Source organism: Delphinus delphis, chromosome 17, assembly GCF_949987515.2.
Source record: "Delphinus delphis chromosome 17, mDelDel1.2, whole genome shotgun sequence".
NCBI lineage: Eukaryota > Metazoa > Chordata > Mammalia > Artiodactyla > Delphinidae > Delphinus > Delphinus delphis.
Genome location: NC_082699.1, coordinates 13,436,790 through 13,455,227, shown reverse-complemented (window position 1 = coordinate 13,455,227; position 18,438 = coordinate 13,436,790). Strand labels below are relative to the sequence as shown.

At 38.6% G+C, this 18,438-nt stretch overlaps 1 protein-coding gene across 1 annotated transcript in view; it reads right to left on the bottom strand.

Moving 5' to 3' along the window:
• The window catches only part of PREX2 (phosphatidylinositol-3,4,5-trisphosphate dependent Rac exchange factor 2), a 288,786-nt gene that overhangs the window by 199,986 nt on the left and 70,362 nt on the right, over positions 1 to 18,438 (bottom strand). Inside the window, exons 2-6 of the mRNA XM_059994740.1 lie at positions 13,925 to 13,996; positions 12,678 to 12,800; positions 10,274 to 10,378; positions 5,843 to 5,944; positions 2,552 to 2,713 (exon numbers count right to left, since the gene is read on the bottom strand). Coding sequence (XP_059850723.1) covers positions 2,552 to 2,713; positions 5,843 to 5,944; positions 10,274 to 10,378; positions 12,678 to 12,800; positions 13,925 to 13,996 — 564 coding nt within the window. The remainder of the gene's footprint in view (positions 1 to 2,551; positions 2,714 to 5,842; positions 5,945 to 10,273; positions 10,379 to 12,677; positions 12,801 to 13,924; positions 13,997 to 18,438) is intronic.

The following is an 18,438-nucleotide window of genomic DNA, read 5'->3' as shown; positions in this document are numbered from 1 at the left end:
TGCACAAAAGCCAGGCTTTTTTCATTATATCATATGATTTAAGAACAATAAATTTCAATTGCTTGTTTACTTAAATTCAATATAAAAGGAATGTAATGATAATTTAGCAGCACAAAATACCAGAGAGGCAAGTTACCGGAGAGATTTTACTCCCCTTCATTTGATGAATGGGGAAATAAGACCCTAGATAATTAAGTGACATACTTGAAATAATCATCCACCGAAAGTGGAAATAATGCAAAGTCATGGTGTATCAGACTCAGATCCCCATTCAAGAGAATTTTAGTTACTGGAGCAAGAGTGTCAACTCTAAGATAGTCCTAAAAGGTCCGCAGGTGCTCCTGGAAGGAGTTAGAGAGCTGTTACCCAACATTCGCTCAAGGCTGCTCACCTCCAAAACTCTTGAAGGAACTCTCTGTTCTGTGACTGTCATGCCATCAGACATTTGTCTTGGCCTTGTCTTAACCTCACGAGAGTCACTCTGAACATACATAAAGCTGCCTGTAAGCTGAGCACTAATCCCTGTTAGCGATTCACAGAAAGCCCTAACCATTCCCACTCCCTTCCAGGGCCTGAATTCATCCTACATGGCCGCATCCCTCCCTTTGATTCGTGTGCTTCTGGAGTCTTACCAGATAGCAGATCCTCCTAAACTTCCCAGAAGGGACCAGGCCTGAGTACTATAACAGCTTTCCCCCATCTCTACAAGGTGGTGGACTGAGATGTGAAATCAGGTTCTTATCACAAGTTTCCAATCAACTGGCTGGACCCTGCTCCAAGCTGCATCCCCTCAAAGTCCCAAAACTCCCAAGTCACTGTATGGCTGTGTCTTATGCACTCATTTTCAAATCCTACTCAAGTAGAATCTGTGTTGCCTCTCTTTTTGGAAACTGACCTTCATTTTATCTCCCCTGTGCCCACTGGAACTGTGGTCACATCAGATTTCCTCTCACCGGTCTCCTTTGTCCCCAGGCTCCATTTTTCTCTCCCACTCCAAGTGCTGTAAACCTACCAAGGCTGGTGAGGTTGAAGCACCCACCGCTATAGGCTACAAATGACATAGTATGGACCACAGAGCACTCTTCCTTTGAGTAACTGGCCATGAACAGTGGAAGAAATAGCAACACTTTTTAAGGATTCTCCCATTTCTAAAGGAGACTCAATTTTTAAGATACACTGATACATGAGGAGGAAACAAAATTATGACAGATTCCATTTCCCTAGAGAACCTAAAAGAGTTTTATTTTGGTCAAAGGCCTGGCAGAAGTCACTGACAAATCCTGCAATTTAAAAGTTTGGTTTTTCTTCTGATGTTTGAGTGACAACAGAATGGCAAAAGCAAACTTTCATCTATTTTTCTCAGCCCAGCAGGACAACTGCCCCCAGGAAAGGAATTATCATCATGAATCAACTGTAAAACACACAACCATTTTAATTGATTGAAATAAGTAGCATTCATGCTGAAATAAGGGGTCACCCTGAACACTTGAAATGAAAGAATATAGATGAGGAAGAAACTAAGTCAGTTAGCATTTTAAAAGATTAATGGCAAAGAATGGATAAATAGGAGCATTCCCTGGGGTCAATGTTTGAGGTTTCTTTGCAAATCTGAATGGATGTAAGGTTATATCTAAATGGAAACCAACACTGAAGATAAGAAATGTATCAGTCAATTATACAGCCCTAAAGATAAAAGCAATCCCCTTGATTTGTGTGATACAATATTTGGTTGGACATTTTAAATCTTCTTTACACTTTAAAAATATTATCTTAATTGCTTACTTTATAACCATAAGAAATTATCCTAGTTGAAAGCTCTTGATCATCTAAATTAAGTCAATTTAAAGAAAGAATTTTAGTTTATTCTTTACATAGTGCTAAAGTAAGACAGGGCTCCAACTCCATGAAATAACTGGGATACAAAATTACCATAGCTGAAAACATATTACAGATTCTGAATATCACTCTTCATTTGCTTTTTTGTCATTTAAAAAAATCTTTCTTTAGCGAATCATGAAACCATAAAATTTTTTATCTTGAATGGACCTTAAAAATCATGTCATGGCCAGTTCCTTCATGTTAGAAATGAAGAAGTTCAAATTTAGAGAGATGAAGTGGACTTAAAATGAAATTCATCATCAAATACCTAACTTAGAGTCTGAAAATAATGATATCACAGCACAGGTTTGGAGCCTTACTCCCCTTCTTTACTCTCTCCAGGACTCAGGCTACGATTATGTATTACTGACCAAAGTTAAGACAGGAGAAAGATTTGTCATGATGCACAAATACTGAACTATTTAAGCTTATAACACACACAGTTTTGATTGGCTCTATCGTAAAGCTTTCAGGTTGAAGTTAAGTCAATTAACTGCCCCTTTAAAGATATTTAAAAAGAATAATGACAGCACTTTTCGGAAATAGTTAGAGCCCTCTAGCATTACCTAGGAAAACGACCATTTATGGTTCCATCCAATGCCAGTAACTCTACGCACAGCAGAAGACATAACAAAACTATTTTAAGCTCAATTGTTGAGTACAGTGACTGTACCTCCCAGCCTTCAATGTGAGACTGCCACTCCTCTAAAACTTCCAGCTTCTCCATCTGTCTCTTGGCCTCGTTGATGTTGGAACAGACGGCTTTCATGGCTTGGAGGGCTTCCATCACTGCTGCATAGTCACTGTGTTTCCTTGGAGTTCGCTTCAGCAACTCCTGTTTATACACAAAAAACAAACCGCCCTTTGATCTTCAGCTTTCTGGGACAGCAGGTTCAGACTGACCAGGAAATGAAAACCGCAAAGTCCGTGAGAGCCAATTTCAGAAGTGACATCACAAACTCCACCAAATTAAGATCAAAAACAAAAAGGCTGAATCAATGAATAAGCGTTACCCCCTGGCACACTTTGCATTCACTTTAATGTTTCCCTCAAAATGATGTTTTTTCAAAAAACTAAATTAGGCATCTCCTTTGGAGTTGTCAAATACCTCACCTACTGCATGCAATTTTTTATAAGTTTGAGCTTTGCTCCAAAAGGAGGACATCTTTATATGTTGATTTCATTTTCCTAGAGCCTTTAAAAGAATAGTTAATATTTAAATGAATATGTCCTGTAATTTCAAAAACAATTTAAGTTCCTTATTTTCTAATATTTTTTGAGAAACTATAAAAATGTCATAAATAAAGCAAATTTTTAAAATAGTCTTATACGCTAGTAAAATAAACGATTTATAAATTCCACAATATTCCATCATTAAAGGAGGAATTTATGCTGTGTTTGCCAACAACTCAGGTTCATTCTCTGCAATGAATGAACTTCCATACACCCTTCAACAGCTTTCTTTTTGCTTTTATTTTCTTTTTATTTTTTTTCCATTTAGGATATCAGAACTAGAATAACCTTTAATCTTATAAAAGGTCTTGTTTAGAAGCACAAAATTAAACATCTTCACCCACTGTCTAGACAGTTGTGACCACGTTACTTTTTAATTAGTCATTTGTTTCTTTACTACAGTTGCTATCATCATGTAATTAAAACAATTACAGAAATCCTGAGGCAAGTCTTTAAAAGAATTTTCTCAATTCTTAACATACAGTGGGAAAATATGCAGTTGTTATACTCTCTTGATGTCTGTTATTGTTGAAATTTCTGCCATAAACTTTGACCCTGCATTCAAAATATTCACACTCTATAAAACTAACACCAATAGAATGCACATTACATCACTCCCAAGAGCAGGCTTAAATAGTTACGCTGGATCACAAATCCATAAAGGAGATACGTAGGCTTCTGCAGAGACTCTCAAGTGTAGAATTATTTGTAAATTACGTGAAGTGGCGAAGGCAGCCTGCAGTCTATGTGCCCGGTGGGTATCTCTGGAGTTGAGACATGAATTTAGATAATGTGAGACAGCAGGAGAAATGACTAGTAATAATCTGTCCATTACTTGCTATGAACCTTGTGCTGATTGGCCAACCCAATAATTCCAAGTTCCACAAATAAGACCAACGTATCTTTTCTTTAACACACGGCCTAATCCCCTAATGTTCTTCTGTGAATAAATAAAACCATTGCAGATCATCCCAGAATACCAGCTCAATTTTTCAGCCAATGGTACAACAAAGAAAACCATCAACACCAATATATCTACTACACAAGTAGTTTTCTCCTGTTTCTTTGTGAAGATAATCTTCCAAAAAAAGGGAAAAGATGTCATTCCTCCACTTCTTGAAGATGCTCTGAATCGACCTCTTTCTTCCTAAGCAAGGATATGTCCATGTTCCTATCTGTGAGGTCACCTGAGGTCATCCTTCACCAGAAAGGAGTTGATTTAGAACAACCACTTAACTTGATATATTTCTCTTAATATCACTATCCTTCTGACTCTTAAAACAAACCAACCCTCGGGATTCCAAAATCAGGGCTAGGAATAACTGGAGTGATGAGAACGCATGCAATCTGAGTTACCAAGTCAGAGGTCTGAAGGGACTCCCAGAAAGATGGGAGTCACATTTACACCAATCTTCCCACGCCAAAGCTCTGCAGACCGGGACATCCCTGTGCCAGCTTCTCTCTACATTAGCTAACCAAGCAACTTTAACTTGTTTTTTAATAAGAAGAAATTCTTTCCAAAGTAAATTTTCACTGAGACCTAATTTATGCAACTGACAGAACCTGTAGTGAAAAAATGCATTTTAGTTCAAATTCATAACATTTAGTTCTCAAAAAGTAAATCAGTAAGAACACCAGTTAGTATGTCCATAACATTTCTGAGGTTTTTTTTAAATTTGGAAGCTAAGAAGTAGTTAATATATTAATATATTAAAAGAATCAAATATACATGAGTAATAATGGCTAACATTTATGGAGTACATACTATGCTAAATGATGCGTATAAAACACCTCAATTAATTATGAGGTACTCCTTTATATATATGCATACACATGTATACACAGAGATATACATATGCATACATATATACATTCTTTTAGATATATGTTATAATTTCATCATGTCACCATCATCTTTTCTGTTTCATAAATAAAGCCCATGACTTTAAGAGGTTAGACGACGAGCTCAGTCACGCAGCTAGTAAGCAGAATGCATAGGATTTGAACTCAGAACTCAAATGTTCAACCACCACCCCAAACTGTCAGATGCTACATTTCCAAAAAACATCCTTTCCAGAACTGCTGTTCTAATCTATTCATAGACCCTTGCAGTATGAGCAGTAATTAGTATATTATAATATGTTTCTCATAATAAAACTTTTGGTCATTGTAATGAGGCGATGGACCTACGACCGTAAGGCATTTCCTGTTTTCCAGAGGCAGTGTTGTCTTAGCACTGTCTTTCCACTTTCTATCATTTATTATCCCATGTGACCCACACCATTCCCTGTAATAATGATTTAAAAACCAGGCTCTGAAATTATGTAACTTGGCCTTAACTTCATGAGTATCAAGAAGTCACCAATGTTTGGGGAAATGAAAAAAAAATATACCAACAGCAAATTTACTTAAGATAAGGAACCCTGTAGACAAAGCGCTATATAAACTGGTCATAATGTACTTAATGGGACCTATCTTGAAACGAATGCATTTACGCTGAAGGAAACTCAAACAAGCATATTTTTTGCAAAGAGCACTAAAAGTGTTTTCCGAGGACATTTGCTTCCCACTCTCTATATAAATTACTGACAAAATAGCTATTTTTCCCAATAACTATAGTTGCCTTTTCTTTGGAATGTCACACTATTTAAAAGAAAAATTTTTTAAAGATCATCAGCAAAAATATGCAGGTACAAGGGAAATGCAACAATGAAGTAAACACATAAAGTACCTTCAAAAGGAGAGGGTACTTGCATATTCTTTGTATTGGTGTTACTAAGTATCCTTCCAGGGGGACATCTGTGTTCTTCCGTCCTCCAAGTAGCATGCAGTTCTGGGGTGGAAATAAAGACAATTATGTACATTTTTAAGCCTGAGGTGGTGAAACTTTCTTCTATCATAAACTTTTCTGCTGAAAACCTGTGAAAGCATGTCTCTATATAGCTTCTCTCTCTGAGAAAAGCACATTCAGTCACAAAGAAAGTTTACAGGAGAAAAAGGAAATACTTTTGCCTTTCAGATTAGTTACCGACCAAAATGTGTTTTGAATCTTTCTCTTGAAAATGAATTCACATATATTCACCTGAGTATGGTCTGAGGAAAAAGAGATAGAGATGGAGGAATGAATTAATGGATAGATGGATGAATGGATGGATGGATGTACTGATGAAAGAATGTACTGACGGATGAATAAATAGATGTACACATATGTACATACATCCCGCTTATAGGGGGAGGTCATGTGGTGTTGCAGAAGATCAGGACTGAGGACAACTGGGTTCTACCCATGCTCTGCCACTGGCCAGTGATGCAACTTGGACGGATTTCAAAATTCTAATTTTCCTCTCTGTACAACTGGCCTGTTTTAATCCAGTGATCTCTAAGTCACTTCAAGCTATAATACCTCACCAATGACACTGGCCAGGCAGTCTCAGGGAAGGATGTCAGATATGATCTCTACAGAGCCAAGATGGAAGGAGAAAACTCAAAATCAGCAATCACAGTGAGATGAAATAGAAGCAGCTTCCATTTACTGAAAGTAATAGTCAAGGGAATCGACTCTGATAAATACAGGCTTGATCCTCTGAAACACCAGGTCTTTATTCTGTGGTTTAAGCAGCAATGCAAAAAAAAATTCAAATAAAGATGTTAAAAACAATTTTTTAATTAAAAAACAGATTTTTTTTTCTTTGGCCACGCCACGCGGTTTGTGGGATCTTAGTTCTCTGACCAGGATCGAACCCGGGCCCTCGGCAGTGAAAGCTCCAAGCCCTGACTACTGGACCGCCAGGGAATTCCCTAAAATAACAGACTGGAGACTTATGTCAAAACCTGTTTCTGCAGTGCCTATCAGGGTGACTGGCACAGAGGAAGCTGATAATAAATATTTGACTAAGGAAGAAAAGAGCTCTTCAAACATCATACTGATAATTTATAACCTTTATACCACTATTTTTTGAAATACTGTCCTACATTCCTTGAGAGGAGAGACCGAGTGCTGAGTGGGAAAGGAAGCAAAAGGAAGAGTGATGCAAGCAGACCAGCCCCCCACTGCCCTGAGCAACTGAGTTCAGCTCCAATTTGTTCAACCAACTCGGCAAAACCAGCACCATGACTTTCACTTCACCAGAAACCTTAGAAGACACAGCAGCAAAGAAGTGTCTCATTCAAACATGCTCTTTGGGGGCTTCAACCCCTACTGCAATCAGGTCATCAAAATACTCTTTCCACCTGTGTGGTACTGTCCCCAGAGGAACCCTATGTAACACAACGATCTACATCCCGTTCTATTTCCAGTGATGTTTCAGTGTCCCCGTATGAGTGAGCACCCCTTATAAATGTGGCCACCCCCTCTTTCTAGCCCTGGGCTGAAGCACCCTGCGGAACACATGACTGTCTAACCCACTTTTATTTCCTTGTCTATTAGTACTGTATAGATTACAAACTCTCTTCATAACAGCCACTTTATTTCTTTCACTTTTACTGGAGTATAGTTAATTTACAATGTTGTGTTAGTTTCTGCCGTACAGCAAAGTGAATCAGTTATACATATACATGTATCCACTCTTTTGTAGATTCTTTTCCCGTATAGGTCATTACAGAGTATTGAGTAGAGTTCCCTGTGCTAGACAGTAGGTCCTTATTAGACTGGCTTATGAGAGCCAGCTTTCTCCTTATGTAGACAGACAGAATGTTCCCTAAATAAGCTGCTAGAGATTCCACTGATCCTAAAAACTTACTCAGGTGACAGTATATGCAAGTAACCAAAAATATAATATCATCACCCCAAATATGTAAATCCTTAATGTTTTTCAAAGGGTCATTGTTATTATCCCCATTTTATGAGTACGGAAAATGACATCAGACATGTAATGAATTTCCTCAAGTCATCCAGGTAATTAGTGGCCACTTAGTGCCAAGGCAAGAACTATAAAAGCCAGGGTCTTCCTACCAGACTATGCTGTAGGATCTTGTAAAAACCAGCACTCTGGAATTGTGACATTTATTTAGTGGAGAGCCAGCTCCGCTGAGAACAGAGTGCCCTCAGTAAGACAGCAAAGTTCTGATAGTTCAAAGAGAGCCCCGTTGGTCCAGGGGCACAGGAACTTCCTCTGGCCATGGCAGAGAGAAGAGATGAGTAAATTCTCTTCTCCAAAACAACTGTTATACTGAGCAAAATTTTAAAAAAACAACAATTTAAGGGCTCTGGTGATCAACCGAAGTCAAACAACAAACTGAGAAATGTTTATTCATGAAAAACTGCTGAACTTCAGGTACGAACAGGGGAGTTGGTGGCATTCTTGCCTGGGCTCCTCCCATCCTGCCCCTACATGCCCCCAGCCCCAGGGCCATCCTCAGCTCATCCTGCATGGTAGCCCTGTCACAGTAGCCCTGGCACTGCAAACCTGCTACCAGAGGGGACTGCAGAGGGCAAAAATCCCACACCCAGGAGTGTTGTCAATAAAATTAGCACACTGCCCAAGAAAAATGGGGAGCGTTCACATTTCTGCTAGCCTGAGATTGCAGTCCGGGGCAAACGTCAGACTATGCACGTGCAGAGAGGACCTGAGATGGCCCCAGGAGAAAAAAACCCAGATCTGACTTGAAAACTGCCTGGTCTGTGAATGTGTCACCCGCGACACTCACACGCAGACCCACAAATCATACGGGTTATGATGTTCGATCACCTCTTTCAAATCCCCAGCTGACCACTAAGTTAACCAGTCAGAGGAGTGACCCCTAAAAAGAAAGGCTAAGTTATAAAACAGAAACTGAGCAGACATAGCAGCAGCTGCATATACAAAAGACACAGATTCTCAAATTAAATCCAGGCAAGTTCCTGAAAACAAACCAACCAAAAACAATAACCAACCTGAGGGAAATAAACTTCCTAAGTTAAGATGCATATTGTAGTCCCTAGAGCAATTACAAAAAAAAAAAAAAACTAAACATAAACTTACTCTGATCCAGCAATTCTACTCTTAGTATTTACCCAAGAGAATGAAAATGTATGAATATTCATAACAGCATTCTTCAGAATTGCCCAAACTTGACATTTCCTGACTTCACTAAGAAATCTCTCTCTCTGAAATGACATCTCATATGTAGGATCTTCAAGGTCCATCATTATCATAGTCAATTGTTGACCCAATGTTCATAAACCGGCAAATGGATAAACAAAATACAATGGAATATTATTCAGCAATAAAAGTGAATAGAATGTGGATACATGCTACAACAAGGATGAACCTCACAATCATTTTACTCAGTAAAAGAAGCCAGGCATCAAAAGATTATATTGTACAAATCCATTTACATGAAATCTCCAACAAAGGCAAACCTATAGAGATGGAAAGCAGATCAATGATTGCCTGGAGCTAATGGTGCAAGTGGAAAAGAGCTGTAAATGGGCATTTTATTTTTCATTTTAAATGAGCTGATCCAGGCTCTAAAACTGGATCATGGAGATGTCTGTTCCACTCCACAATTCGTTAAATATCACTGAATTCTATTTACAGTGTGGTTCTCACTGGCAATTACAATGTCCAAGAAACTGCTACGCTATGCGTTTATTTGTACGATCCTGAAGAAATTAAATACAGATTCTTGCGCTTTTTACGAACACTGAATATGGAATGTATGTAGGAGAAAAGTCAATCTTGAAAATTCTTTTCTACCATCCCCATGATGCATTTCCTTCCTGTCACTGCCCTACTTAGAGCTCTCTTAGCAGAAGTAAATGAAGCTCTAGGGAGCTGAGGGATATAAAAGCAACTGTGAACTCTGGCATAAATGTCTTCGCTCACTAAGAACCTGCGGTTTCACAACTCATAATCAACCAGGAGAGGGCATGACAGTGTTTCCCCATAAACAAGCTTCTTCCAACTCTCACTTCTTTTCATTTCGTTCATTTCATTTGTGTGTGTGTGTGTGTGTGTGTGTGTGTGTGTGTGTGATTTTAAGAGCATATATAGAGAGAAATATAGTTGATTTACAGTCTCACTTCTTACATTTCTCAAATGACTCTCTAGCTTCCTAGCAGGGATATGTTAAAAACAGATGTCATACAAGCACTTTTTACACCACACGGATGCTATTCCTTGGCTCTCAGTGGGGCTATCAACAAATAACAGCATACAGTGATATGTAAATATATACTTACCAAAAGAAATGTCCGGATTGTTCTTATTTTGTTAAGTTCAAAAAGCAATTTCTGTGCCTTCTCGTGATTACTACAATATTCGTCGTAGATACGAAACTTGTCTTTCTGTGAATTCAAGTAAGAATAAGTTAGTTATTTTATTAGCCATTTTGAAATATTAAGTGTGATTTTATGAACAAACTTTATTAAGTGTTTACTATGTTTCAAGAGCTATACTATGTGTATATATAAGTATGTTTAATTTATTTTCCCTGATCTATGAAGAACGGTCTAGGAAAGGAGATAGACTTCTATTAATTACAATCCAATATGTGGTATGCAATAAAAATTAAATGAACGACGTGGTAGCAGATTACAGAGAAGAGAGTACTTAGCTTTGCTGGGAGGATTCAGACACAGCTTTAAAAAAGATGTCATATGTGGGCAAGATACAGAGACATAAATCCATGATTCCCTAGCAGGGAGAGGGAAGAAAGTATTTTTGGTGGAGGGCAAGTGCCAGATCATAGAGCAATAGGACATAGTACCCTGCAGGTCACATGCACCAAGCTGGACAGTTGTGTTTAAGAAGGACACTGACAAAGTGGAGAATAGTCAGCAACAAGCGACTGAGATAATGACAGACCCTGAAGATATTCCATCTGAGAGGTCATCTCAGAGAGAGAGATTTGTTCGTATATAAAAGGAATGGTAGCTACTTCAAATAGCTGTCCTATTTATTGTAAAGGATTTACAACTCTTTGTAGCTCCAAAACACAATACTAGGACCACTGGGTGGAAATTGCAAGGGGCATGATGGGCAGTGATAGGCAGATTCAGGATTAATATAGAGATTTTCTAACAATTAGAGCTGTAACTAAAAGTGATCAAGTAAAAACAAGATCAACAACCTTCACAGATCCTACAGAAGGGATTCTTTCATAAAAGGAGAAATTTCACACCATCTTGATCCCTAAAGCTCCCTTCCTTCTGTAAGATTTTCTCCAAGTATCTATGATCAATATCTATCAAATATCCCAGTAAATATATCCCAGTGAAAGAGGCAGACACAGAAAATGTAGTGACTGAATAGTGGAACAGAAGTGCGTCCTCTAAAATTTCAAAGACGTGTATTTAGAAACACTGAGTGCTATTTTATACAGCCAGTAGAAAATGTATTGAATTACTTATTTCAAGAGATGGGATAAACCAGAAGAAAACAAACTTCAGAAACAGTTTAACTAAATTCATGGCTGACAGATTCATAGTGTGTTACTGAGGAAATGGATGTCAGGGTGCAAGATTCCCATGTGCAGCCCGGCACTGAGATAGCAACTACTCCAGCTGGCGGGAGATGTGCATTCTTTCATGAAAGGGAACAGTCTGGATTAAGTGGATACAACACACGTGGTTTATAGTTTTGCCCAACGAAACCTTGATCTTCCTATACCCAAGGAGTCTCTCCCTTTAATATAATTATTTTTATGGACTATTTTCTGATTCTAAAAATAACATTTACAGAGTCTGCTCACCACATACAGAAATATAGATCTAGAAACTCCATATCATTCCTTTATAAAAGACTGGAAATCAAAAATAAATGAAAATTGATTTATATGACAAAATACTCCTATACATTTTTAAATAAAACACTAATTGCATAGCATTTTGATAAGTAAATGGATTCAAATTGGTATTCTGAAAATTAGCATCAGCAGAGTGGTAGAAATAGCAGCATTATTTTTCCTTTGTCAGTATGAATGCCCTTTAGTTCTGAAAACGATTTTCACTGTACCGGTGGCTTTGTACCTTGCAAATCGATTGCATAAATAATTTCAGCTATCATGTGCAAAGGGATGAAAATGATCATACAAGCACGACATATAATTTGAAATAACCAAGTACTGGCTTGTTCTCCTTCGGCACTGTTCAGTACAAGCCTCTGAGAAAAATTCAGATGCAGGCATATGTGTACCTAGAGGGACCAGGTCTGTTCACCTCCAGGTTAGTCACAAGTCGATTAACAAGGGAATGTTTTGACTAATAAAAGGCTCATCGCAGCATTGTAAAAGTAAGGATTTTCTGCCTCAAAAGAGAAATGCTCTATGTTTGAGGGAAACATAAAAATCCATTCATTATGAAACAGCCTGAATATTCATTAGAATTCAAAGCTACAGAGGATGCAAAAAACTAACTCGTTCGGAAAAAGAAAAGCCTGTTTATTCTTCGCTGAATAAAATGGATGATGTGAGGCCCTCTCCCCTTTTCTGGCTCTAAGTGGAAGATTTCATTGGCCTTAAAAGACCCCAAACTTTTGGTGTCAGATTTTGCTTCTAATGCTGAATTCCCACATACTACTGTGCCAGAAGTGAAACTGGAAATTTTAGGGGGAAAAGCTTTTAAAATAAACAGAAATTGATCCTACGAAGTGAAGAAAGCAGGTTCCCACTTCTTGCTGAGCATTAGGTTCTGGATGTAAACATTCCTCCACGACTTTTAAGAATTCTTTATGTACTGCAAGGATATCTTCAATGTTTGAGAACAGCATCTGTAAATAAATGTGTAAGTGCAATAGTGAAGCAAGTTTTTAAAAACTTCTATGGGAGTGGAGTATTTTCTCTCCAAGTTGAAAACGTCGGTGGAGAGCTGTCCTTCCCACCCCCCCACCCCCTGGCTGGCAGCGCACCCATTCTGTCTGGACATCCTCTCCCCTCCCACACAATTCTGGGAACCGGGAACCTAGTCCCGGCTCTCAGGACAAACCTGAGTAACTGAACCCAAGCATGGTCGTTGTCCCACCCAACTAAGGACAGCGGACTGCAGGTAAAACAGCGCGGGCAGAATGGCTGGCAGGCTCTGGGGGAAGGGCTTCTTTGCCCATAGAAGTCCCTGCTATGGGAATCAAAGTACCTTCATGTCCCTTTGAGTAACAGGTGTCTTTTGCTTGCAACCAAAAGCACCCAAACTAAAACACTCCATGGTAAGGAGAATGTAAACGTTACTATTGAATTTAATGGGAAACAGATGTGCCTATAAAATCCTTGGGAATTATTTTCCGTAAAATAAAACAGCAAATTGGCATCCAAAATAAATATCAATGATGATTTATACAATTTCAATGAATAATGACTAGAGCACAATTAATTTTCATTTACCATCCCCCCCTTTTTTCCCCCAAACTCTTCACAATTTTCCTTCCCTACAGTTTAAAAGGAAATGCTTATACATCTGTGAGCTGAAGATACTGTGTGGACGTTTTCTGCCCCAATGGACCCTCCAAATCGTTTGCTCTCCAGGGGTCAGAGACTGGAAGCCGCATGTACCCGCATCCTGCCGCCCAGGCCCTCTAGCAATCCCCTCACACATGGTTCAGCTCCTTTCCCCTCCAGAGACATGAAGGTTCTTGGACTTGGGGTTATCTTTTTCCTCCTTTCAAACGTTTCCAAGGTCTTGGCAAAAATTCCTCTCTGTCTTCTACACCATCCTCATAACCCCCGTTTCTTTTCCCAAACCCTAGTTTCCCTTTTTCTCATTGCTGGCCACACAATGACTGGTGACTGGTACAGAACTTATCCCGGAAGTGGAGACAAGTTGACGAGCCCTGAGGCAACATCCCACGGGTAACATTTCATCGGAGGGGACCTTGTGCTGGGGTCGAGGGCACCTCCTCACCTTCACCGTTTCTTCTGTTACATTTTTGTCAAGTTTCGACGCAGCGCACTGGTTCATCCGGTGTAAGAATGCCTGCAGAAAGCAGGAAAAGATACTATGAAGGCAACATTGGACTAATCAAATGAGTGTTGATCTGAATTAATTGTTTTTTATAAGAAACCAAAGTTTAAAAATCCAATAACTGTCGAGTGTTACAGTTTTGTTGTATAAGGCAGAAATCTTGTGCGTTGCTTCTCCTACCTGGGAATTAAATATCCTTTATAGTTTGGGGACAGGACCAAAAGTGATCACGTAGATATGAATTAAACGTATCCACCAAGATCTCAAAGTTCTGCGGTAAAACACACAGAGTCAAATGTTTCCTAAACTTCTAAGTCTTGTGAAGCACAAAAGACCAAAATCTAGCCCCAAATGGGATTTCTAATACAAACAAAAGGGCCAGAAATTCTAAAGGGAGCCCTTTAGAAGTGAGAGAAATTGAGGAAGTGAGGGAGGAAGGGAGAAAGAAAGGGACCTTCAAGAAGGAATGGAAGAATTTCCCATCCCCTCTTGCCCCATTCAAGTTTTAGGAAGCCAGAATTTGTATTTCTGGGAACAGGTCTGAGCTCTCCACAGCCCTATGGTAGGCAAATGAGTTCATTTGTATTTCAAAGATCTGGACTCTTCCTGATGGCCATTAAGCCCATGACTAAATAAGCTATTAATTTAGCAAAGAAAAAAAGGATTAAAAGAGTTATTTATACTGAGCCTTAAAAGAGAAAGTTTAGAAGGAAAAAAAGACGAGACTTTCTATCCAGCAAATACAAGACGTTGTCCTCAAGACAACGTCCACTAACTACCTAGTGACCACGTGAGATCATCCCTTCCCTTGTCTGTCTTAAGAACTCCAGCCACTACCTGCCAAGTCAGGGCACACAGAAGCTTGAAGCAATCTCAAGATACTGCATCAAACAAATGAAAATTAATGTAAGAATTTCATTAAAAAAAAAAGTTCATTTTTGACATGCTATATTTACAAAGATTTAAAAGATTAACAAAACCCAGGATTGTGCATAATATTCCAAAATTATCACCCTCAAGACATTGCTGATAACAGTATAAAACGGCACAACACTTTTAAGGACAACTTACAATATATCTCAAATTTTTAAGTGGGCCTTCCCTTTAACCCAGTAATTCTACTTCTGGGAATTTATCCTAAGAAAATATTCAGACAAGGGGTTTCAGTGTATTGATTACAAAAGTGGAAACCACCTAAATGCCCATAATTAATGGGATCATTTCATATACGATGGTACATGCAAACTACAGAATACTGTGCAAAAGTATAATCATAAATGGAATGGGATGAAAATTATATATACATATGTGTGTATACAACAGATGTCTATAAAATACTGTTCGGCAAAAAAAATTACTAAACAGCATACTGGATGTGTGCATTCCTATGCATACACACTTTCGTGTATATATACATATATACGAATATTACACATGTATATAGTATATACACATGGGTAATGTCAGTGTGCGTTCATACTAAGAAAAAATATGTAGCGTATACCAAAACGCAAACAGTGACTACCTCCAGGTGATAGGAAGATGACCTCTGTACACTTTCTTTCTGTCAGACTATCTGGCTGTGTGCATGTTGTAACTTTTGTAAAGAAAAATAACAATATTATTTAAAGGAAACAAAACAAATGGGCCACAGATCTCACTCCTAGCTTTAGCTTCAGCACCATCTTGATTCCTGATTCAATGGGTTCACATTTCAGATTCCATAACTACAAAGCCACATCAGTACTGACAGCCTCAAATGAATGAAAGAATTCAGCTGAATTAAATAAAATGAATATGAAAGTACTGGAGGTCGCCTTAACTTTTTTATTGGAAACGTGATACAATCTTTTGAAATATTATCTAAAGTTAGGTATAATTGGCAATGGAGAGAGATTTTCGAACTTTCTGACTTTAAGTGCCCATTTTAATTAGTGTTAGTCTAATTTTTAATTTTAGTTTTGTTTTTCTGGAATAGTTTTCCATATACCTATACTAAAAATGCTCCTTAGCTCTTTCTGTTTAGTCTTAAAACAGCACGGTTGCTTTGGTTGCCCAGTTTACATTTCGTATTAACCACGTAGGAAACATAACCTCTCATGCAAGCAAAACTTAAACTTCACTTCTACATGTATAAACCTTATCTTCATAAACTGAACTCAGTCACATTCTGAAACCAACAAATTGAAGACAGGAGGTAGTGAAAATGAATCAAACTAGGAGGTAGAAGGAAACACACAAGCTAATAAAGTAAACTCTATCTTTATCTGACTTTTTATCTTCAATCCTCCGTGACAATAGGGAACTTTTTGTTTAACTGCATAGGAAAGAAAACCTGGAACTTCTTAGCATTTCTAACCAAGCATTTATTTTTCCCAAGAGCCTCATTTCATACAACAGTGAAGGCAGATTTAAGACAGTTTGCCCAGAGGGCAAAATCATGAAAACTGTTTGACATTTTTTACAAAATGTGTAAGTCTTCCTCTCTGAAGATAAACAACCTGTTCTCAGAATCATCCTTTAACAACCAGAATCTACAGAGTCCTTTCAGACTTTGGTAACTGGGGCATTTAATCTTTCTCCTATCAATCAAGGAAGCATTAATACCCTAGTCACAAAAACACATGAGATTTAATATGTTGTTTTATCTCTGTACTCATCCATTCTCCCTGGTTCAGAATTTCATCAGAATTATATCATCTTCATTCTGATACAAATATATGGAAAATAAGTACCAGAAAATGGCTTTTAATGCCAGTGGTTCTCAAACTTTTCACTGTGTATGACTTGGAGAGCTTCTTCAAATGCAGATTCCCCAGCCCTGTCCCCAGAAGGCCTGATTCAGCAGATTGGTTTAGGACCCAGAAATCTGCATTTTGAGCACGTTCCCTAATACACTTGGTCCAGAGACCACAGTCTGATGATCTTTATGTTTATTCTTCCAAAGACTAAGGAAACAGACTGGGAAACAAATAAGTAAGACTCAATGGGAAAAACGGGTTCACTTATTTCACCCTGACTTTCAACTCCAGGTCATACTCCCTCTACGTACAGTACCCTCTCGCTCAGCCACTTGGGGTTCCTGATACCTCACCAGAGGACCCTCCTCCCAACAATGAAAATCACAAGCTGGGCTGTGTAAACAGGTGATGATAATCTCTGAAGGCTCGTGAGATGCAGAGACAGGTGAGCCAGGTAAGACAGCCTAGGTCACCTTTGGAGGAAGGGACCTCCAGCTTGCAGGTGTGTAATTAGCACAGCACACACTCAGCAAACCAGCGCTCCCCTGACGATGATGCTGCACGGTGTGTTCCCAGATATCACTCTAGTCGTGGGCTGCTTTCTTCCCATTCAGAGAGCTCACCTCACCTTCTCTTCAATTTGGTCCACGTTGTTTTCCTCTCAGCAAGAGTTTGATAAAATGTATTAAATGTGATACATTAAAGTTTGAGAAAGCGAAAAATGTCACAAGTTTGCTACCAAGAAATCAAAAGAAGGAAGCAAACTCTTTCAGATATAATAGGGAGATGACAGCAATCCCCTTTGGCCTTGTCTGTCCATCTGGGCCACTACCAGCTCAAAAGTCAAGTCCATGATGAGTTTTATTCTCAGAATGCATTTGCTTATCTTATAATTTCAGTGTACTAAATGATAATCTTTCTCAACTCACTTTTGTCCTTTCCACTCTTTTCATCAGTCAGGCACACAGATCACTCTCAAATATCGCACAGATTTTAACAGTTCGCACTTTTAATTCTAGATACCTGATGCCAATCTGAATTTCATATCACACAGGGATTAAACCTTATTACTCCTATAAATATTCTACATTCAGAATGATTTTAGCAGCAACTGTCACCTTGAAACTGTGGCTATTTAATATCAATAGAGATGGATAAATTTTACATATGAAGGATTTAAGAGGAGCCGCCCTATTGCAGGAAAAAGTGTACTCATTTCATGAAAATACGTGGAAAAAATAAGAGTAAATATTTTCCTTTTACCTCTTGAACTTAAAACAATATTATGACATCAAAATTCTTTGGAAGACAGTGTTTTGTTTTGACTTCCTGAGAAAAAAACAAAGTCCTATTAAGTGAAAAAGGCTTGTCATTTGAGTTTGCCTTGAATACCTGGTTGATCATGGCGCCATTTCATTGGAATGGAGAAGTCGAAATGAGGAGTAATTGTTGGAGTGGGAGGGTCAGCTTGTCCTGGCCATGTTGAATTTGAGATGCCTACTGGACACCACTGTAGAGATCTCAAGTAGGGAGGTAGCTGTACTGATCCTGGTTTCTGAGGGGAGTTCAAGGCTGAAGTTAAAGAGTTGAATGTCCCTGGCACAAAGACATAACTCAGGGAAAGTGTTCATAACTCAGGGAAGAGAGAAGAGACAGCTGGCCCCAGTTCATTAGAGAAAGTATATAGATAGAGAAGAAAAAAAAGCCCCAGGA